Source organism: Podarcis tiliguerta (genome assembly GCF_965153285.1).
Source record: "Podarcis tiliguerta genome assembly, chromosome: 8".
Lineage (NCBI taxonomy): Eukaryota > Metazoa > Chordata > Lepidosauria > Squamata > Lacertidae > Podarcis > Podarcis tiliguerta.
In genome coordinates, this window is record NC_139541.1 from 49,905,808 (window position 1) to 49,928,171 (window position 22,364).

General features: G+C 51.9%; 1 protein-coding gene across 2 annotated transcripts in view; it reads right to left on the minus strand.

Moving 5' to 3' along the window:
- Nucleotides 1-8,446: 8,446 nt before the first annotated feature.
- The window catches only part of FHOD1 (formin homology 2 domain containing 1), a 33,077-nt gene continuing 19,159 nt past the window's right edge, over nucleotides 8,447-22,364 (minus strand). Inside the window, exons 6-24 of one of the 2 annotated variants that reach the window (XM_083452772.1) lie at nucleotides 21,920-22,014; nucleotides 20,852-20,963; nucleotides 20,564-20,658; nucleotides 20,299-20,442; nucleotides 19,947-20,155; nucleotides 19,507-19,617; nucleotides 18,587-18,610; nucleotides 17,892-17,945; nucleotides 16,789-16,904; nucleotides 15,652-16,637; nucleotides 14,576-14,728; nucleotides 14,176-14,358; nucleotides 13,675-13,794; nucleotides 12,801-12,962; nucleotides 11,748-11,938; nucleotides 11,245-11,437; nucleotides 10,902-11,061; nucleotides 9,905-10,081; nucleotides 8,447-9,410 (exon numbers count right to left, since the gene is read on the minus strand). In XM_083452772.1, coding sequence (XP_083308898.1) covers nucleotides 9,328-9,410; nucleotides 9,905-10,081; nucleotides 10,902-11,061; nucleotides 11,245-11,437; nucleotides 11,748-11,938; nucleotides 12,801-12,962; nucleotides 13,675-13,794; nucleotides 14,176-14,358; nucleotides 14,576-14,728; nucleotides 15,652-16,637; nucleotides 16,789-16,904; nucleotides 17,892-17,945; nucleotides 18,587-18,610; nucleotides 19,507-19,617; nucleotides 19,947-20,155; nucleotides 20,299-20,442; nucleotides 20,564-20,658; nucleotides 20,852-20,963; nucleotides 21,920-22,014 — 3,368 coding nt within the window. In that variant the 3' untranslated portion in view covers nucleotides 8,447-9,327. The remainder of the gene's footprint in view (nucleotides 9,411-9,904; nucleotides 10,082-10,901; nucleotides 11,062-11,244; nucleotides 11,438-11,747; nucleotides 11,939-12,800; nucleotides 12,963-13,674; nucleotides 13,795-14,175; nucleotides 14,359-14,575; nucleotides 14,729-15,651; nucleotides 16,638-16,788; nucleotides 16,905-17,891; nucleotides 17,946-18,586; nucleotides 18,611-19,506; nucleotides 19,618-19,946; nucleotides 20,156-20,298; nucleotides 20,443-20,563; nucleotides 20,659-20,851; nucleotides 20,964-21,919; nucleotides 22,015-22,364) is intronic. The other variant, XM_083452773.1, reaches the window with a different exon arrangement.

Here is a 22,364-nt window from a genome sequence, read left to right on the forward strand (position 1 = left end):
TCTTCTCTAGAGGCAGAAGACCTGCTTGCAAAAGTGGTGAAAATGTTTATTAAGGGTGGGTGCAGGGGATGTAGATGTCTTCACTTGACAGCTATTTCAGTTTGTCCCACATTCAAAAAACCCTCTCCCCTTTTTCCACACTATGCATAATATTATACATCTCTATCATCTTATCCCAAAATGCTGCAATCATTCCTCATAGAGGATTCATTCCTTGTTCACTTCAGTTGCCCTTTTATAAAAATTTTCCAATTCTACAGTATCCTTTTTGAAGTATAGTAAAGGTAAAGGGACCCCTGAGCATTAGGTCAAGTCGTGGCTGACTCTGGGGTTGCGGCGCTCATCTCGCTTTACTGGCCGAGGGAGCCGGCGTACAGCTTCTGGGTCATGTGGCCAGCATGACTAAGCCGCTTCTGGAGAACCAGAGCAGCACACGGAAATGCTGTTTACCTTCCTGCCGGAGCGGTACCTATTTATCTACTTGTACTTTGACGTGCTTTCGAACTGCTAGGTTGGCAGGAGCAGGGACCGAGCAATGGGAGCTCACCCCGTCACGGGGATTCAAACCACCCATCTTCTGATCGGCAAGTCCTAGGCTCTGTGGTTTAACCCACAGCGCCACCCGCATCCCTTTTGAAGTATAATGCACATTATTACAGATGCTGTTGCATCATCAATTTGTGTTATATCAACAGTTCTGTTTTCACTTCCTTTCCGAATGATGCCTAGCATGAAATTCACATTTCCCACAAATGCTGCACACTAGGTCAACATATTAGAGATATCCACAATGACCCCAAGCATAAATGTAGCAGGATTTATGTTGGGGGAGCAGGACTTTTTTGGGGGGGCAGAACCAAGCTATCTGCAATGCGATTGGTCAGTCAGTTAAATTTTTTTTTTATTTACTTGATTTGGGGAAGGGCAGCTAGCCCCCTGCCCATGCCCATGCCCCTAAGCTCCCATTCCTGGCAGTCACCACCAGTACAGACGCTCATGAGTGTCTGTCTTAAATTATTATTATTATTGCCCCAGTGTGCATCACTTGACATTTGCTTACAATGAATTACATTTGCCATTCTACTGCCCTTTCAATCAGTTTGGAGAGATCCCTTTGGAACTCTTCACAATCTCTTATTGTTTTAATGACCCTGAAAAAATTAGTATCATCAGCAAACCTGCCCACCTGCTCACTGCTCGCTCCTAACTCTAGATCATTTATGAGCAAGTTAAAAAGCACAGATTCCAATACCAATCCTTGGGGGACCCCACTTTCTCCATCTCACCATCAGAACTGTCCATTTATTCCTACTCTTTGTTTCCTGCAACTTAACTAATTCATGATCTGCAAGAGGCCCTCGCCTCATATTCGATGACTGCTAAGCTTACCTAGGAGCCTTTGGTAAGGACCCTTTTGAAAGTCTTACGCAATGTCAAACTGGATCACCTCTGTCTATATGTTTGTTGACACTCTCAGATAACTTACCTTTGCAGAAGCCATGCTGGTTCTCTTTCATCAAGACTTGTCCTTCTGTAGCGGGGTGGGCAAACTTGATCAGGCCTGGGGCTGCATTCCCATCAGGACAACTTTCTGAGGGCCACATGCCAGGGGTGCATGAGGCTCGAGGCAAAAGTGAGCAAATAAATGAATGCAAATTTTATGTTTGTATACTTTCAAACCCACTCTCCCCATCTCTATCCTCCACTCAGGCAACTAAGAGGGGTTATCAGCTTTCAAAGGGCATATTCCACCCAGGCAAAACCCCTCAAGAATGGCATGAAGTACGGCTGCTGAGAGGTGTGGTTTGAGAGGAGAGTCTCAAGGGCCAGACTGAGAGGCCTGGAGGAACATATTTGGCTGCTAGAGTGAAGGTTCCTTACCTCAGCTCTATATCACTGATCATTCTATCTAGAAGCATAAGAATAAGAAGTTTGGCTCTTTTGTTGTCAACTGTAGTTCTGTGTGGCAGCACCAGTGGCCGAAGAAACACTCACAAAGACTTTCTAGCATCACACATGGAAACAGGCTATGTTTTCACAGACTTGCAACAGGAGGAGGAGGTGAGATTGAGGATGGGCCAAGCTCAAAGAGCTCCAGAATCTTCTGTACCACCCTGGAGCAAAGCCACCTCCAGGTTTTTGTGTGCTCCAGGCAAGGGACCAGCAATGGACCTCTCACATACAGACACACGGAGAAGCACAGAGCCCTATATAAACATAGAAGACAGGAACACAAAGCTCCTTCACATACACAAACACATGTGAACCTAATGATCTGGGCTTCTCAAGAGCTGCAAGGTCAGCCAGTTCTAGGGTGGGGTGGGTGTGGAGGGAGATCAATGGGGAATGGGCTGCCTGAAAAGGGGGGGGGGGATTCCAAACCACCACCCTGGCTCAGTGATGGGGAAATACCTGTGGGAATCAGTGCTGCCTAGCGCCACTCTGGCAAATGTGACGTTCTGTCACTGTGTCAAAGTGCAGGTCATTTTATGCCTCTTTTTTATTTTTTTTATTTTTTTAACCGGGTCAGCCAGTTTATACTTTCCATTTGAGCATTCCTTGGTGCTTTTCACTTTTAGAATGTTGCCTTGAGCTGCGGGATGCCCAGACTCCACTGGACCAATCATTTTGCAGCACCCAGTGCTCCAAGGCTCACTCAATCACCTTGAAATCCTTTGTCTGACCTTCAGTTTGATTCACAGTTTGTTTCACCAGGGGAAGTTCAGCCTCGTCTACAGCACTTTCTGGCTGTCTAGGCCGCAAACCAGCTTCATTATCTACAAACTCAGAAATTTTTGTATCCGACAAAGTTTCTCACCCGGTGAATTAATTATTGCATTAGCTGGGAAATCTGTCCTATGGAACTCAGCAAGACTTCCTCTGGCTCTCTGGAGGTGGGCCAAAGCCTCCATCTGCCGGAATCCTAACCACTTTTTCTCATGAGTCATTCACATTGAATTCAGTGGGCCTTACTCCCAGGGAAGGCTTTGCGCGTACAGCCCCACTGTTCAACACAGTGAATCACTCACCCCTTTCCCCTCCATCGTTCAAACACCGGAATGTTGCAGTATAAACAAATCTATACAAGAGATAGTTTTGTTTGGTACCAAAGGGGGGAGTTATTTGGGTGCAAAATACAGCATGTCTATGTTAGTGCAGAGTGTAAACTGTCCTCCCCAGATCCAGTCAGGCCTGGTTTTTCCATGTGCCAAGAAAAGGGTCAACACAGGCCAGTCAGCAGCCAGGAGGGTCCTTGTCCCCCCACCCCATCCCTGTGCCTGGGATGCACCTCCCCACATCCTCCTTCAGGCAGACTAATCTGGCCCCAAGGTCTCCTCCACCACCAGCATCTTCTCTGCCCCTTTTACACAAGTGTCCCATGAGGAGGCTCTGCTCTCCTTCAGCCGTCCTCTTTTGGCACCAGCAGCTGTTTACAAAACATGCCCCTGGGGGGGGGGGAGAGAGTTATCCTCAAAACCAGTTAGACTTACTAAAACGCCAAAGGGGAAAAAGCTCATTCCGGCTGTTTCTCTTGGAAACACTCGCTCAAGGTCAAAGTCTCACACGTCCTCGGCTTCTGCACGTACCACATTCTAGGTAAGACCAAATCCCTCCTCCTGCTGCTTCTGCTGCTGCTGCCCTCACATGTGTATTCCAAAGCAGGGCTTCTCAAGCTCTGTAATGTTGGGGATGGGGGCAGTAATACCCACACACATATACAATGTGGCAGTGACTGCCACCAAATTTGGTCCCTGAAGCATCCCACCCAACCTGGGATGTGGTGGAGTTGCCGTGGACCAGCAACTGTTGGTTTGTGGTCTGACACAGGCCCATGGACCAGTGCTTTGAGTAGGGCTGTTCTAATGAATCTCCACTTAGAACCATAGAACTGGAAGGGACACCAAGGGCCATCTTCCAACCCCCTGCAATGCAGGAGGAATCTCAGCTGAAGCATGACAGATGGCCATCCATCCTCTGCTTAAAAGCCTTCAAGGAAGGAGTGACCACAACCTCCTGAGGGAGACGGTTCCACTTAAAGTCAAGCTTCTAGCCATTATGGTGGTAAAGAAAGCTTTGGTCACCAGCAGCAAAGAACCAGTGGCTACAAAGCCATTCAGCAAGGGGGTGGGCAGGGATGCTTGGCACAGGGTCCCCTTTTCACAATTCCTCCTAGACTTCATCAATACCCCCCCACACAAAAATGAGTTTGGTATCTTGCCTCTCCCTGAGCAGAATAAACTTCCCAGTCAACTGAGCGGTCAATAAGGAGAAGCTAATGCCATTTCCCTGCTTAGCCGGTTTGAGACGCCAACAAATCTAGGAGAAATGAGATTCCATCTCATTCTGATGGAGCAAGAGGATGCTCATAGGATTCTTGCTCAATGGATTTCTTTGGTGAGGGGAGACAATATTTCTTGGGCACAGTACTTTGCATGAGGATTGTACCCTCTGCTGCACCTGTAATACATACAATTTGCATAGGCTAATTTAGATGTATGAATGGACATTTATTAGTAGAATCAGCACTGTAGGGGGTACTATGACCAGGTCAGGTGACCTTTGATACCTGTTTGGATTTTTTTGAGGTAGGGTTGGGAAAACACAAGTCAAGAGCCACCCATGAGTATTAAAATGCCTGTCAGACAGAATGTCCACAGCTGAAGCTTTCTTCCATAAAGAAAAGGGTTAACCTGTTGAATTTCTGCAAGCCACACTAACTGTCAAAGGCACAGGAATTCTGCTCTCCTTGAAGGCGAACCCTGAACCAGGCAAGGAACTCAAGCTTCAGGAGTTGCCAAACTCTTCTGTTCCTGGAGGTCTCTCAGCAGCTGATGTTAGGCTGGCAATTCTCCACTGAGCGCAAGGCTACCTGTGGGACTTGGGACTGGGATCCTGAGGGCGAAGAGCTTGACAAGCTCCAAACACCCACATATGAATAAATTAATTGCTCAAAATAGCTGTTGGGGTACCTATTTTGTTATACCTATTATTATTATTATTATTATTATTATTATTATTATTATTAATGAAATCTGTATACCGCCCTTCATCCAAAGATCACAGGACAGTTCAAATACAAAATGGAAACACAAAATACATAATAATGACCCGTCCTCCTACAAGCACATATAAAAGGTCACAGAATGTTTAATCAGCCCAAGGAAGGCCTGGTTATAAAGGTTTTCGCCTGGCGCCTGAAGTTATATAATAACTATTGCCATGCTATCAGCATGGGTCAAAGAACCGCCCTTTTCCTTTTTTGAGCATAACGGATTTGAGCCTTTGGCACGAACATACTCACTCATGGCGTTCCTACTATACAGAGAACAGGTGCTCACCTGAACTGCCTCCCTAATGACTTTTTATCCCCGAGATCATTCCTGCTGAAACCCTCGCACCTGCTGTTGCCATTAGTATATTTGCTATTTTTGTTGGTTTGGCAATTTTGAGTTTTATTTGCATGTATTTAGCTTGTGGTTTGTATGTTTGGCTCTGTTTGTACATCATCTCATATATTTGAGGTGTGGAACTTGAAATGATTTTGCTTTTTTTGTACTTTGGAAAGGGATTGCAACAAAAAATTGCTGAAAACCAAAGGCAAAATAAAATGTTCATACCAGCAAACACCCAGCCACCCACCACCTGAATGGCTCTCCCCTTGTTTCAGCAACAAGCTACTTAACAGCGCCTCAGCCATATTTCCCTTAAAATAAAAAAACAGCAACAGATAACAACAGAGGGCCACACCGCAGGGTTGTTGTGAGCTCCTCTCTCTGTGTTCCTGCTCCTGGCTATATGGGCTGACATAACCCTGCCTCTCTCACCCACTAAGTTTATCCTGCAACGACATTTTTATTCTCTCTGCATGAGAAGGCTCCAGCCTTAAGCTGTCATTTGCTTTGAGAGTCATGGAGGCTCCTGATTAATTTGTTTCTTTGAAGTGGATTATTTGGCCAGGCAAGCTGAAGAGTGGGCTGCTTCATCGGGGTCGGGGCTCGAATGATTGATGTCCTATGGGCATGTGACCTGTGCCAGAACCTTGGAAACCTGTCCGTAAGACATGCTGGATCTTAGGCAACTGGGAAATGTACTATCAGAACGCTTGGTTTTATTTATACAAATGTAATAATGCACAAAGATCATATGATTAACTGATGAGATTTCTTGAATCAGATGACAGCTCCAGTTCTGAGCCTTTGGTAGAACACTGAGATTGAATTCAATAAATGCGATGAAAAGAACAGCATAAGCCCAAGCGCTCGGCTCGGGGAGCAGGTGCCACTTGAAGACAAGGAACTGGAGAAAGGGCCCCTCGTCCTTCTTCCCTTGTCTGCTCATCCTGTGTTCGCTGTCTGCTGCAAAAAAAGCAATCAACTAAAGGAAGATTCAGTGTGGCATAAAAACATGATAAAGCCTCCCACCAGTATCAGAGGAGCAGCAGGCTCTCCCTGGTTGGGGGCCAGATGATAGAAGAGTTACTTTTGTTGGAGGAACTGCACCCTCTGCACCCCCACCAGACAGGGTCTTCCTCCCCCTTTGTTTTTGCTCCAGCTCCTCCTTCATACCAGCTGCCTAGGAGTGCCAGAGCCTGAACTGGCCCCCACTCTCCCCCAGAGACCCCTCCCCAGTCCGTCTGGCTGCAGCTCCTCCAGGGCAGGGAGCAGCCGTCAAGCAGGTGGGCGGAGGAGACATCCTTGCCATTCCTGGTCCCCCTTTCTGCTTTGCTGCTCCGTGGAGGGGATCAAAAATCCTGTGTGCCCCTAGTAAAGCCCTCAACAGCACAGGACACCTCAGGCTCCACACACCCCATGCTTAAGCTTCTCTGCCCTCTTCTCCTTTCCCAGAACATCCTACCCAGTGCCTGTGTCTTATACTGCTGACTTGCTGGGGGAGCAGCAGCTGCATCCCCTAGGCCTGCATTATGGTGCAAGAGGTGAAACCGTCGCTCGAGGCAGCAAGATATGAGGGTGGAACAATCAAGGGGATAGGCTCAGTGACGCAGAGGGTGAACCCAGAGCTGAACACCAGCCTTGTAAGGCAGCAAAGGCTTCTCCTGAGGGCTCCCAATTTGTCTCTGGGGCTGCTTAGGCCAGCTCTGGCTCTCCTCCATGCTGCCCATAGCCAAGGTGGTGCCCTATCTATTCTTTCCCTGCAGTGTATGGAGGAGGGAGGGCACATCCAACACTCAGAAGGTGGCAGCAGCAGCTTCAGAGCCACATCCAAAGGTGGCAGAGGGAGGCAAGCTTTTCCTCTTGTCAATAAATTTCTACTTAGCAATCTCCTTTGTGAATCATGAGCCTCATCACTGGGCATGAGGGATCCTCTCTGGCAGGCTTTCCCGGGAATCAGCCCAGGACGGCAACTTCCAAAGTATCGGAAAATTCCATTCATCAAGAAGCTATTGTTACTCACTCTGTTAAATTGGATTTAAGTACCCAAGCCAGCTTCCAAGCTACCAGTTTTACAGTCACCCTCCTCTTCATCCTAATAGCAAACTGTGGTGGCTGAGTGCCAACAGGATTGGAGCCAAAGCAGGCAGGCGCTTCAACACATGGCAGAGTGAACCACGGGAGCACAAAACACTTCTTTTAAAAAAACATACACAGGGAAGAGCGAGGAGGTGCGGATGCAGCCCAAGCAGGGCTGAGCAGGCTTCCTTTGGCTTCAAGGATCCGTGGAACGCCAAGTGTCCCATTATGTGCGAAAGATAGATGGTTGGCTTCAGCCCCTTCAGAAAAGCCCATCGTGGAGTAAGAGGGGTCTGGTTGCCCAGCACCACCGGTGACATATAAATAGTAAAATTACTTAAATATCATTGCTATTTAGCATTATCCAGTTTTGTTTTTGCTTCATTTTAGAATTTTAGCACAGGTAGCCTTGATAAGATTAGCAAAACAAAGAAATTAGGGGTGGGGATTTTCATGGTCCCCTTCATCAGCTGATGCTAAAAAGGTTTTATGCCAGACTGTACTGGGTTTTAATACAGATGTGGAAAGGCCCACTCCCTGTTAGGAATATGCTCACCTTGTTGAAATTATTTCAAATTACCCTCTGAAAGTCACACAGAGGTTTGGCTCAAGCCAAATGTGGTGGCGATCTGGCAGGACAGTCACCCCAGGCAGTCAGCTCTGGGGCTTTGTTGCCACCTGCAGGCAGCCCTAGGAAGAGCAGGTGGCCCCTGTCCCTGCGGACCCTTTTCTCAGATTCCACTAGAGAGCTCTGGAAATGCCACCTCAGGGGGCCTCCAACACTCTGCTGTAAGACCTCCATGCTCTGGGGCTTCATTCCAAAGGGGACCTTCCACTTCCCACCATGTTTCCCACCATTATAATGCTTAGCTAAGGAAGGAAAGGTTATTGCCTTTTGTTCAATTTACTGACTTAAGAACAGCCTCTGTATACCAGCATAGAAATATTACAAAGAAATAAATTTTGCCATGCTAACATCAGCCTGAATTGTAACAGCCTTTATTTCTCATTATTCATTTGAACACCAGCCAACCACTGATTAGGAGCTCTGTGCAACAGGGAAGCTGGCTGCCAGCTTTTTAAACCCTTGTTCAGGATTGTACCTGGACGGCAGCGGGAGGTGCCCAAATGTCCCCTCTGCTCACTTGGCTCTCCGGCTGCCCAGAACGGACCCTCAGGTTGGGACTGCTGGGAGTTTATCACACAGGGGATGCAAGCGACTCTGCTGCAGACAAACACAGGCCAGCAGAGCCTGGGGGGTGGGGTCAGGAAGAGGTTGTCCCAAGGCTCATTGGGCTCAGGGCTGCCCAGGGAGGTGGCTCCATCCCACAGTCAGGAGCGGACGGGCTTGCAGAAGGGCTGTGGACTATTTGACCTGCTAAGTAGGAGAAGTCCCAGGAGAGAGAGGGACTAATTGATTTGGAGCCAGCTGGCTCCCAGCAGCCAGGTAGCCAACTCTCTCGTTCCTGAGCCATGCCCCTCAACCAGGAACTGGACGGAAACAGTCTAAACACAACACACACACACACACACACACACACACACAATATAATACTTTTCTAGGCAGGTGGAGTCCCTCCCCCACACTTTGAGAAAGTCTTTGCACAGCATGGCCAGCACTGCCCCCACCCCCAGCTGCACCACAGTCAGGGGAAGGCCAGGGGGCTGGCTTCAGGGAGTGACAAAAGCTTAAACACGCTGGCAAGGTTCCACTCGAGGCAAATCTGGTGATGAGCATCTCTCACATAGAACTGCGCAGGTATCACAGGGCTCTGCTGGCCAGCCCCAGCTTCCTCCAGCCGATGGGCAGTCTGCTCTACCTCAGAAGCTCCTCCAAGGCCACAGGCCCTCTTCGCCATCACACAGCTACTCCAGCCGCCTGCGCCAGGCCCAGAGCCTGGACAAGTTCGTCGCTGAGGCCGTTCTTCAGGGTGCGCCTCACTGAGAAGAAGCACAACGGGATCAAGGAAGTCCAGGTAAGCAGGGACATTCTAACATAGGCAGTCTAGGATTCCCCCATCCCAACAGTCACAGGGCAGGGGCTCCCAGTCCCAAAACAAGGCCAAAGCTGGCACCACTAGAGCACCCTGGGTGCAAAGGGGGGATATAAATGTAAGAAAACAAATGAGAAACAAATGAAGATATAGTGGAATGTGGGACAGTCCCTTCATGGCTCTCACTCCTGCCCCTTGATTGGCAAAAAACAGAGGAAATGGTGCAAAAGGGAAAAAGAAACGGGAACAAAGTTTGAATTCATAAATGATGCCCTCTTGGCCAATTGGCACAAGCAATGCCACTCTTCTCTGCCAGTCTTGAATTTGGGTTGCCTGGCATGGAGATCCAAGCGTGCTCAACACACACAAATGAATACACATACACAAACAGACACATGGCTGCACTCTGTGAAGGGGCGATAAAAGAAGCTCCGTGCTTACGGGATTTCCGGTTCCCACGTGAGCGCTTGCGCTCCTTCCCTGCACCCGGCCGGGGAGGAGTGCTCTGGGTGACGGACTTCACCAGGCGGTCCATGATCTCTTCAGAGGCATCCTCAGGAGAGCCAGAGGCATCGTCCTCAGGAGGGGTCACGCTGGCGGGGCTGATCTTCCCAAAACCTAGAACAGAGGAGGCTGCCGTGAAAACCAGCTCCTGAGAGGCAGGCTCCCTCCCACTTTGGACTTGATCACAGAAAGACCTGCATGGTTACCAAAAGACAGCTTGCCAGCTGCAGGCTGACCAGCAGGGGCTCCTTGAAAGAGCAGCCTGGCCTGCACTGGGGGTGTCCGGCTGGTAGGGAAGCTGCCCCCATGTTCTTTAGGGTTTTAAATGTAAATAACAAACCTTTGTACTTGGGTTCTGTAGCCAAAAGTGCTGATCTTTCTGCATTGGGGTCATATGTGTAAAGCTGGGTCTCCCGCCAAGTACACAAAGCGGCTGCATTTTGGACCAGTTGCAGCTTCTGGATCAGGCACAAGGGCAGCCCCACATTAAAGTAGTCTGATCATGAGGCTGCAAAGGGCAAGGCTATCCCTGTCCAGGAATGATAATAGTTGGCACCCCTGGCAAAGTTGGCTCTGGGTACTCTGATCCACTGCGCTCACCCGGGCCTTTAGTAATGGTGATGGATCTAAGAGCACCCTCAAGCAACGCACCAGCCCCACAATCTCATTCAGAGCTGGGACACAACCCAGTGCCTGGACCTGGGAACTGTCCATCCGTTGTGTCAGCTTCTTCACCACTCTAGCAACAACTGTAATTATCAAACCACCACTGTAAGCGAGAACACAAGGCTGTAAAGGCCAGGCAGCGGCTAGGAAGCTGGTGGCTTGGGGAGACCCCCAGGGAGAAGGGCTCTTGAGTGGCCAAGAAGCTGAATGAGGGTGGGAAAGGAGACTGACCCTACCTGGAGACAGACACATCTCCCCACCTCCCTACCTCTGCTGGCTCGGGAGCGGCGGCCGGATGGCTCTGGAGTGGACATAAGCACTGTGGCCATGCTTTTGTGGCCAGCTTCATCCTTCTGTTCGGGACTGGCCGAGAGCACAGCGGGGGCGGGACTGTCTTCGGGCTTGCTGGCGGTAGCAAACCTCTCCATCTACAATGAGAGAAAAAACACTGCATTGAGGAACGGCGGGGGGTACACCACCTGCTGCCAGCTGGGGAGGCAACAATGCAGATGTTGTCACAGGAGCTGCTCTTGCAAGGACACAAGGGGGCTTAAGAAGCTTCTCCATGTGCTGGAAGTTTCCATTGGACAGGAGGGGCAGGAAGAACTTGCCTCGGTGATCATCCTGCCGCGGGTCTTGTTCCTTTCGCGATATACTGCCCGTTTCTTCTGCTGTTGCAGAACTCGCTCCCGGCAGGTGCGGTACTCCAGGGCAAACTCCCGCAGGGTCCGGCAGAACCCTGTGACCTTTGCCTCCTGTGCCAAGCGTAGATCATAGCCCAAGTACAGCAGAAAGGAGCGGAACCTGCGGGCAGAGGCTGAACTGCAGGAAACTGACTGGCATCACCATCCTCTCCCTCCTTCCTGCCCAGGGAATTCATTATTTATAACCTTTGTCACTCACTTGCTCTTCTCTGAGCAAGAGCAACAAACAAAACATCAAGCCACATCAACAGAGTAATTAGTAAAAGGACGCCTCTAAAACGACACCTCCAGAAAGGCCACAAGAACAGAACAGATGCCCAGCCGGCCAGCACCCTGCCCTCACAGTGGCCACCCAGGGCACCTAGTGGGAAGCCAGATGCCCAAAGGCCTCTCCCCTGTTTAACACAGACCTGTTTAACACACGTCGATGGACCACCTTGAGGATGACGATCTTCTGGGTGCTGGAGTGAAGGAAGTCCATCAGTTTGCTCTTCAAGGCTGGCTTGGTGTCGTGCTTTGTAATGGCCTTCAGGCTCTCCCAGGACACTCTGCACCGTCGCTCCAGCTGCAGGAGGCTTTCTGCCAGCGCATCAAAGTCCACCTGGAGGGAAATATCAAGGCCTCTTTGCAATTCTTGCCAACAGCCCCCTTTCTCTCTGCGGAATGCTCCTCGCGGGTGCCAAATGGACTATCCTTTTTGCAGCAGGTAAAAACATTTTAATATGGGCAGCTTCAATCATGATGTTGTTAAAGAGTTCATAGAATCATAAAATTGGTAGTTTTGGAAGGGATCCCAATGGTTATCTAAGTCCAACTCCCTGCAATGCAGGAATCACAGTTAAAGCCTCCCCAACAGATGGAAATCCAACCTCTGTTAAAAAACCTCCAGTGAAGGAGGGCCCACCACCATCCAAGGAAGTGGTTCCACTGGTGAGCAGCTCTTGCTTTCAGAAAGTTTTTCCTAATGCTTAGTCAGAATCTCCTTTCTTGTCATTTGAATCCATTGGTTTGGGTCCCACGCCTTGGAGGAGGAGAAAACAAGCTTGCTCCATCTTCCATGTGACAGCCCCTCAGATATTTGAAGACAGCTGTCCTACCACCTCTCAGTCTTCTCTTCTCTAGGCTAAACATACCAAGCTCCCTCAACCATTCCTCATATATATAAAGCTTGGTTTCCAGACTCTTTATCGTCTTGGTTGCAGTCCTGTGCACACGTTTCAGCATGTTAACTTCCTTCTTACTCAATCTGGGTTTTGGTCTGTGGTTTAATAATTGCTACTGTGCATTATTTAACATGTTCCCACTAGGAGATAATCTGTCTGAGAAAAGGACTCAAGTGATATACAAGCTGAATAAATCAAACACAAATCAATTCTGCACACAGGAGTTTGGCCCAGGATGTGGCTCTCAGAGCAAATCCTCCCAGAAGCAGGAGAGAACCGCCCCCTCCCCCCAGCCCTGACCTTGGCTGAGCGAGTGATAGCGGCGATCTCTGAGTAGAGGTCCGTCGTGTCCGGGAACTTCTCCACCACGAAGTGGCACAGGTGGTGGAGCAGGGTCTGTCGGTGCACTGTGTCCTTCACCTCTGACACCTTGGCCAGGTAGCTCAGCTCAAACCCTTGGCTCTGAAACCCCAAAAATTGGAATTTAAGATGATGCACCAGGTTTGAGGAAGAAGCAGAGCCCAGGAAGAGGGCTCCTCACCTGTTTTCTTTGCAGCAGCATGACAGACACCCGACAGCTGCTACTTGCACCAAAGGAAGGTGCCGTCGCCACTACCAGCCCTAAAAGTCTGCCCTACCTCCCACCTTCCCTGCACAACGTGGCCTGAGACAGGCCTTTGTGCTTGACACATGACACAGATGCACACACAATGGGGATGGCAAGAGCTGCCAGCCAACAGGCCTTGTGTGTGACACTGAAGAGTCACTGCATGCCTGCAAAAGAGCCCCAGCTTCCAGGTGCAGGATCGCCTGCCCCCACAGCACGTCCACTGGCAGGTGGAGGGTCCCAGTGCCTGCAGTTTGGAAAAGGGTCTGGGGTGCAACTGAGGAGAAAGACCTGGCTCTGTCAGAGCCACTGCCAGAGTGGACTCCAGGGCGATGCAGGCAAAGCGCCTGACCTGACAGAAGGCAGCTTCCTGTGACCACAGTGGACATTAATGCTGCAGCTGGGCAAGAAAAAAATCTGGGCAGGCCCTGTGAACAAAAAAACTCAGGCTCCAATCCCAGATGTCTGACCACCTGCTGAAGGAAACGGTGCTCAGCATATGCTCAGAGCTGCTTGGTGCTGGCTCCTGAGCTGAGCCTCTGCCCCCGCCTTCATTACATGCCTCACCTGGGATCCATTCAGGAAGTTGCCCATGGCCAGGAGAGTGGCAAGGATACACTTGAAGGTTTGGTTTTTGGTCAGTTGCTGCATCCCAAGTTTCAGATCAAAAAGCGGCTCTGCAATTTCCTGCACAGGAACACAGAAGACAAGCTGTGAGGACCCGTTTGCCCCCAGAAATTGGAGGGAGCGAGCAAAATGCTGGCCCAGATATGCAGGTTCTTGCTTAGGACCCAAAAGCAATGGATGGATTCAGCAGCAGGAGGAAGCAAAGGGCAGCTGAATGACACCTGGAACCATTTGCCCTGTGGCCAGACCAACCACAGCAGCCACTCTCGCCAAGCCAGACAGTTCCCTTGCAGGTTGGTTCACCAGCGATGGCCCCCTTGCCTTTAAGCCCAGGAAGGTCCAGCCAAATTTATGGGGAGGACTGGCTAGAACTTGGGGGAGGGATCCACCTGCACCACCCCCAATTTCAGAGGTTCTGCAGTATCCTGAGCAGGGGTGTACCTGCTCCATGGCCTCATAGTCCAGCTTGAAAGCCCACAGCTGAAGCCGGGCAGTGAGCTCAGTGATGGAGGAGAGAGCAAGGAGGAACTGCTCAGCTGAACCCAGAGGCACGTCGGGATTGGCCATCTGTGCTTCCTGGATCTTCTGCTTCTCCTCCTCGGTTGGAACCATTGTCAAGATTTTCTGCAAAACAAGAGGGAAGAGGGTGTTGGGTCAGGACACAACGACTCCACCTGGCCCTTCATGGCAGCTTTCCCAAACCGGGTGCCATGCAGATGCTCTGGACCACAAGTCCCATCAGTCCCAGTCAGCATGAGCGAATGAAGCTGGGATTGATGCAAGTTGTAGTCCAGAAGGCTTCTTCATGGTCAAGGGTTCTCAGGAGACACAGAATTCTCACCTCAATCCCTTCCTTGTTAATTGCAAATTCATCAAAGTTGACAATCGCCGTCTTGATGATGTGTACGGGAGGCAGCGCTGTCAAGCCGATGTTGATGGCATTGCTCCTCTTGGGATCCAAAACCACAATTAGCTTCTTCCCATCAACAGCTTTCTTGGGAGTGAAAGAAGGGAAGAGTTGATGTTTTTGTCTGTCACGCTATCACCCCATCTTTGGAGGTTCTCCTCTTTCAGCCCCACAACTCTCCTGCAAGGTAGCGTAAACCGGCAGGTGAGGCCTGGACCCAATGTCAACCAGCGAGCATCATGACTGGGCAGGACAGGCAGAGGAGCCCAGAGCAAGATAATGGCTGGTCTCTGCCTGCAAAGGACAAAGCTTCTTCTCTTTGATTGACAAGAACAGTCTGCCTGAGGCTCTGCTGGCTAGGCCCTGACAGCGCAGCTTGCTCCAGGCACATTCAAGATGGAAGAAATCACATGGGCTAGAAGGCCTTGAAGGCAAGAGGGTCAAAGGGGCAGTGATAAGGAAGAGCAGCACTGAATAGAGGAGACTGGAAATCAGAGAGAAGCTCAAGGGCAGAGCCCAAAGTCGCTGGATCAGTTCTTGACATCTCCAGGGAGCAGGCCAAGAGCTTCCAGAGCCCTAGGGAAGCTGCTGTCAGACCAGGCCAAGGGTCACACTCAGGGCAAGGCAGCTCCTTGGGCTCCTCTGCTTTGTTTAAAAATACAGTGGTACCTTGGGTTACGTATGCTTCAGGTTACGGACTCTGCTAACCCAGAAATAGTACCTCGGGTTAAGAACTTTGCTTCAGGATGAGAACAGAAATTGTGTTCTCGCAACGCGGCGACAGCAGGAGGCACCTTTAGCTAAAGTGGTGCTTCAGGTTAAGGACAGTTTCAGGTTAAGAACGGACCTCCGGAACGAATTAAGTACTTAACCCGAGGTACCACTGTAAGTCTATCAAAAATGCTCTGCAGTCCATTTCCACAACCCCACTAGAAAGCATGGGCAAAGCCCCAAGCTCAGAAGAGAGTCCTCCTCCCTCCGGTAGCTGACACTGAGGAACTCCAGCCTACCTTCGAGCTCAGCACCTCCTTCGTCTTGGACTCGAAGAGATGTTCCATCTTGGCGGTGTCGACCTCCACCTTCTCCAGAGACGCCCACAGAGTGGCTGGCCCAAAGGGGTCTCCTCTTCCTTCCCGCCTGGCAGAGCTGTCCACGTTCTTTAGCTCCCTCCAGAAGAGCTTAATAGTTTTCTTCTTCTTTGCTGGGGAGTGGGCATCCTCCCTGGAGGAGCCCAGCAAGCCTGGAGGAGGACAGCCTGGTGGGGGTGGAGGAGGCGGGGGAAAGGCACAGCCTGGTGGGGGTGGAGGAGGGGGAGGGGGAGGGGGAAAGGCACAGCCTGGTGGGGGTGGAGGGCAGCTGGGAGGGAGGGGTGGAGGGGCCGGAGCCCCACTGGCAGCCACAACCACATGGTCAGGCACAGTCTCTGTTTCTAGGATATCAAAGTCTTCCTCCTCACCCAGGTCAGAGAAGTCCAAATCTCTGATCTTCAGGTGCTTGGGGCTGAGCTCCAGGGGCCCTCGCATCACCTCCGCTCCCTTCCTGTAGGGAGTCATGAAAGTCCTCTCCAGGCTCTGCAGGCTGGCTTCCGCCTCAAGGCTGAACTGAGCCCGCAATGGCCGGGCCCGCAGGTTGGAGGGGCTGCCCTGTTTCCCATTGCCCTGTGGGCTGCCTTCTTCACTCCCAGCGTCTGCCTGGAACTCATCTGCTGGGGCAAGAATCACACCTTCCAGCCTTGCAGGGCTGTTATTGGAGAACAGTGTGTCAAGGTTGAGCTTCTTCCCAGGCGCAGGGTGGCTGCGGGGATCTTCTCCATCGCACAGCGGAACTGGGCTTTCTGGACTTGGGGTGCAATTGGGACCCAGCCCAGGGCTGCTGCTGGAGGGCCCCTCGCCTGGCAGGCTTTCCCTGGCCTCTTCGCCTTCAAAGCCAGCCAAGGTCAACGCAGAGCTGAGCTCTGTTCCATCGCCGTTTCTCTCCTGTCCTTCACGCCACCTCCCTAAGGGCACAGAGGAAGAGTTAAGGTTTAACCAGGAAAGGAGGCAAGCTAGGCAGTTGACAAGCAGCACAGAAAAGGAGAAGCCTCAGCAAAAAGCCTTTGGCCAAACCAGGGATTGTCGCAAACTCTGCCGGCTCTTCTGCTGCATTACCTGGGGAGAGCTGCTCAGCGCTTGGAGTAGCTTCAGCAAGGACCTCGGCTCGCCCCTTGGAGATTGCAACCAACTTCTCTTTCTGGGAGGCAGCAAGATTTTCCAGGAAGCGTGCTCTATGAGAGAAGCAAAATGCCACATCATTCAGCACCGGGGACGCAATGCTCCATCACCACACAGCAAGCAGGATGAGGCTCATCCCACCCAACAGCTGTCCCCCCAGAGACTGGTAGAGCCAGTCTATCAGACGCTGCAACACACTGGAGGTCCACCACTTGGCACAAATGCTGGCACCCATCAGTGGTGGTTCCTCTGAGGCCCAAAGCTCTCTCGGCGCCTGTTTAAAGAGGTACAGGCTGAGATCCACAATAGCAGCAGCAAAGGCAACTGCACAGACCCTGCTCCAGCCTTCTCTCCCCAAGCTCCTGCAGTTTTCCTCAACACAGGACTGCTCCAGGACAGCCACACTCTAACTGGTCCAAGGCCCCATCTCATACAGAACCCAGCAGCCTATGGGGTGGGGAAGGGATGTCAATGTAAACAAGAAAGCATGGCACCTCAGCCAGCCCCGAGTCCTGCTCCCTGCCCTCTCCTGTCATCTCTTGTGGGCACCAGAAGGCTAGCATGGACCAGGACAGTGTAGCAGGTGGAAGAGAGAGTGGGTGGGTGGCACACAGCAGCCCAAGCTCCACTCAGCCCTGTAATTCACTGGGGGTCCCTTGGCAAGTTGCTGCTGCTTCTCAGCTTCACCTCCTCTGCTAGGTAACCTGGGTTGGCTACTGGGTGGTCTTGCCATCAATGCTGCCCTGTACGAGGAAACATGGCAGCTGGGATGGTGGGTCTAGAAGAGGCCCCAATGCAGCTTGCTGGATGAGCTGCCTCCAGAGGGCCAGGAAGGGCCTTCTATCAGTGGCAGGGGGCCAAGGCTGCCCAAGAGTATTGGCTTCCATCCACCAGGCACTTTTGAGGCCACTGCAGAGATTCAGGAGGATTCTTTGCCTGAGGAACTCAACAGGGATCAACAAATTCCTGGGCCTGAAACCAAAGCGAGACCTCCAGCACCAGCCTAAGCCTGATGAAACACACATGTTCTCTGTACTTACTCAAAGCGCCTCAGAATAGGCTTGTCCCCACATACTGAGGGGCTTTCCTCTTGCCTGGGAGAAAAAGTCAGTTAGTGCCACTGGGCACAGGAACCACACTCTGCATGCCCACAAGCTCTGCCAAGGCTACACCAGCTCCAAAGCAGAGAGGTCCATGCAATCTGGAGGTGAACCCACTCCTCCTGTCCAGCTGAAATCCCACCTCACTTCCCTGCAGCCACTCATTTTGGTGCTCCAAGTCCGGACCAAAGGGCTGCTCACGCATGCACCAAGGTCACGAAGGCCTCAGAAGTCTACTCCTGGAGCCCCAAGCAGATGCCAGCCACACAACCACAAGTGGAAACACTGCAGCTGTTCAGAAGCACAACACGGGGCTGTTGCCACACTCTTGACTCTGTAAACTGGTCCAGGATTGTGTCCCCTCTTTGCTGGTGCCTCAGCTCAGCTGAGGCCCTTCACCCCAACATACTCCCCTCCTCTGTTGTGTCAAAGGCAATCCAGCAGGAACCAGACCCAGAAGTCGCTGGAGAAGCACAAAGGAAGAGGAGCCCAAACCACATGCCAGAAGCCCCAAGCCTGAAAACAGATCCCTCCTTCAATAATTCAAAGCTATGAACAGCAGAGGAAAGGAAACCACAGGGCCAAGAGCACCACACGCAAACACACACACAAGATACATCTGTGGCATCACTTACCAAGCAGGGGCAGTTTCGTGAAGTCTGGAAAAGGAAAGGGAGTTTAAGCAGGAGAGAATGCGAGAGAAGTAGGTGGCAGAAGAAGAAAAAGATGAAGAGCGGTGGTGGGCTGGGCCAGGAGCAGAAGGAGGTGAGGGCGCAATAAGAGGAGAGAAGAAGTGAGAAAAGGGACTCTCCAGGACAGCTTGCTTCAATGTCCAACTTGTGCAACAAGGATGACTGCCGCTCCCAGCCCAGCAGGCCCTTACCCCCACCCACAGAAAAACCTGCCACCCTCCAATCCACCTGTGCTCTGAACTCTCCTGCCTTCCTTCGGCACTGGGAATAGCTTGCAGAGGAAGGGGTTCAGCACCATTTATGGGGGGGGGGGTAATCCCCCCTGCACCCCCCATCTACAGCAGGGCCCTCCATTATGTGGGGAGGGTTACAGAAGCCCATCTCAAGAAAGGAGGGGGGCAAGTATTTGATTACAGACTCCATTCACTTTGGGTGAATTGCATCAGAGCCACCAGATTCTTTCAACCACCACCACAGGCCCATTCCTCTTCTGAGGCTCCTGCTGCATTTCTCACTGCCACGCTGCACCCCACCCTACCCTGCAGGACAGGAAAAGGCCCCCTTGAAGGGGAGCTGCCTTAGTGGACAGCAGGGGCTGCCACCTCCTCCCCATCCATCATTGCTAACCGGACACCTCCTTGCCGCAGCTGCCTCCTCAGAACTGCTGGCCAGGGAAGAAGAGAATGGGGAAAGTCAAGCCCATCTCCCCTGGACTTCTGGAGGGCTCCTGAATCTCCCCAGTACAGTCAATATCTTCCCCCACATCTCCTCACCTGCCCCCCAGCCCTATATACTAAGCTCAGTGCTTCTGGCAGCTCTGAGCAGGGAGAGATCTTGTGCCCCCTTTGGCCAGAGAGACCTACTTGAAAATGCTCCTCTCGCCCAGGCTGCCACTCTGCTCTTCTTCCACAGGAACGGATGGGGTGGAAAGCTGGACGCTGGATGCGCTGCTGTACATGCTCTTGAAGGCAGGCCTGGAAAAGGGAGAGGGGGAAGAGCAGGAGGAGGGCAGTGAGCACACAAGGCTCCAATGGGGGCCCATCAAGACTTTCTAGTCGTTCTGAGGCAGCTCCCTGGAACAGGGCCTCCTGGGCCGAGTGAGGGGTTTTGAGGTGAGATCACCACAGGCAGGAAAGGTGACCCACCCGCTCTTCTTCCAGCCTCCCTTTGCCTCCTGCCGACTCCCGCCAACTGCCCCACTCTTTGGGCTGGGCCTTTTCAACCTTCTTGGCTCAGCTTCTTTCCCACCAGTTCCGAGCAGAGCAAAAGCCACAAGCAGAAACTGCCTTGGCCTAAAACTCACCTGTCTTGGCTGCTCTCTCTGTCCAGGCTGGGAGCCTCTGCAGGACTGGGCTGGAAGTTCTCTGCAGGTCGAGCCCCTTGGCCTTCCTCCTGGGCCAGGATGTAGCCCAGGGAGCGTCGCTGCCCCTTCCGGCCCTCTTCCCCTTTCCTCCGCTCCTTGCGTGTTCCAGGGGGAGGCTCTTCCACACCATCTTCGTACTTGAGGGCATTCTGCAAGGAAGACAGCAGCTCAGGGTGGGGCCTGGTAGGGCAGGCTGCTAGGTGCTGAGTGTGTAGTGGGGAAGCTGCCTGCTTTTTCTAGTGGCCTCCTCTTTATACCCAGCTCCCTCCCGCCAAGGGGGAAGATGCATCACCTCGTAGATAGCCAGCTGCTGCTTCAAGTCCAGGTCAGTAGCCTTGTTGGTCATGTGCTGCTGGATGATGCTTTCCATGCCCTGCTGCTCCAAGCAGTCTGTCACATCATAGAAGGAATCCTGGTCAGGGAGGGCAGCCAGAGTCTGCACAACACCAACACAGGGCACCACAGTCAGGGCAGGAAAGGTGCTCAGCCTGGCTCAGCCCAGCTCAGCAGAACAGCCTGGCACCTGCTGCTTCCCTCCCCACCTGGGCAATATTCACCTTGTTGATGAGTGTCATGGCGAACACCTGAAGCTCTGTGTCAGCTCCATTCTTCTGTTCCAGGATTGCCACGATGGGAGACCACGGAAAACCACCTGCAAGGCAATGAGTAAGGCATGTGGTTGACCACACAAGCCAAGGAAAAGAGCTTCCTTTCGCCTCATCACTGACCTTGCCCAGCAAGGGGCTGCCTGCTGTGATTCAGTGACTGCTCTTCCCAATATGGAGGCTAATGGGATCAGGCCCATCTCTCTCTCTCTTCCCTGGGCAGCCATGTGGCACACTCACCTCTGACCTGCTCTGCTGCTAAGATGGCCTGGACAAGCAGCTGGGCATTGGATTCCGTGAACTCCACAAAGACCAGCAGCAGCTTCAGAGCCGTCTTCACCACCAGGCGGTACTAGCAGAGGGACAGCAGAAGTTGCTTAATAGTGGGCCAGGCTACTGGGGTCTACTCATAAGAAAAGCCTTCAGAATCAGGCTAGTGGCCCATCTAGTTAGCATCCTGTTCAATCAAACTCAGCCTGGCCCTCCCTGCGCTGACTGTTAGCCAGAGCTCTCCAGGGTTTCAGGTTGGAGACTTTCCCGTCTTGCCTTGAGATGCCACTGGGGATTGGTTCCTCTGCCACTGAGACCATGACCTTCTCCTGTGGAGGGAGGTGAGAAAAGCTGGATGGACGGAGCTGGAAACAGGGCCTCAGTCAGGAGGACATCACACAACCCTCCCTTTTCAAAGCCCATCCCACCTCCCTGTCTTGTAACACTGGAATTTGTGCACATCCAACAAAGCTGAATGCTGGAAGATTCAGGACAGATAAAATAAAGTACTTATTCATGCAGGGCACAATTAAACTACAGGGGTACCTTGGGTTACAGACGCTTCAGGTTACAGACTCCATTAACCCAGAAATAGTACCTCGGGTTAAGAACTTTGCTTCAGGATGAGAACAGAAATTGTGCTCCGGTGGTGCGGCAGCAGCAGGAGGCCCCATTAGCTAAAGTGGTGCTTCAGGTCAAGAACAGTTTCAGGTTAAGAACGGACCTCTGGAACGAATTAAGTTCTTAACCAGAGGTACCACTGTACCGAACTCCCTCCCACGGGAGGCTGTGATAGCTACCAGCTTGGATGGCTTTAAAGGAGGAATAGACAAATTTGTGGCCACAATTGCTACGTTCTTCCTCCACTGTCTCTGAATACCAGTTGCTGCTTGTGCACTTCCCATCGGGGCATCTGGTTGGCCACGGTAAGAACAGGATGCTGGACTAGGTGGGCCACTGACCTGATCCAGCTTCAGCTTCAGGGCTCTTCTGATGCTCACAAGGGGATCTTTCCCTCTGTGGCAGCCACATACTCACCAAGCTCCCGCACAGCGTGTAGAGCCACTGCACCGTCTCGTTGTGGTTTATCACCCCCATCATCCCATCCACAAAGAGCACAATCTGGCTGAGAGCTGGAAGGAAGGAGTGAAGAGCACTGTGAGGATGCCAGCTGGCCATGCGAAACTGATGTGCCTGGCTCACTTGCTTGCAGTGGAGCTTCCTCACGATGCCTGCCACTCAGCAGCAAGCCTCTTCTGCTCCCTCCTCTGGTCCCTCCATCTCAGTCTGACTCTTTGGCTTTCAGGGTGTTGTCTCTCTCCCCCCCACCACCATGCAGGCATCAAATTGGGGAGTGGGACACTAGGTGGTGTGTGAGGAGAGGGCCTTCCCGCTGGCTGCTCCCAGACTTTGAAGCTCCCTTCCTACAAAACCTAGACTGACTCCCTGCTTGTTGTCCTTCTGCCGGCAGGTGAAGACTATT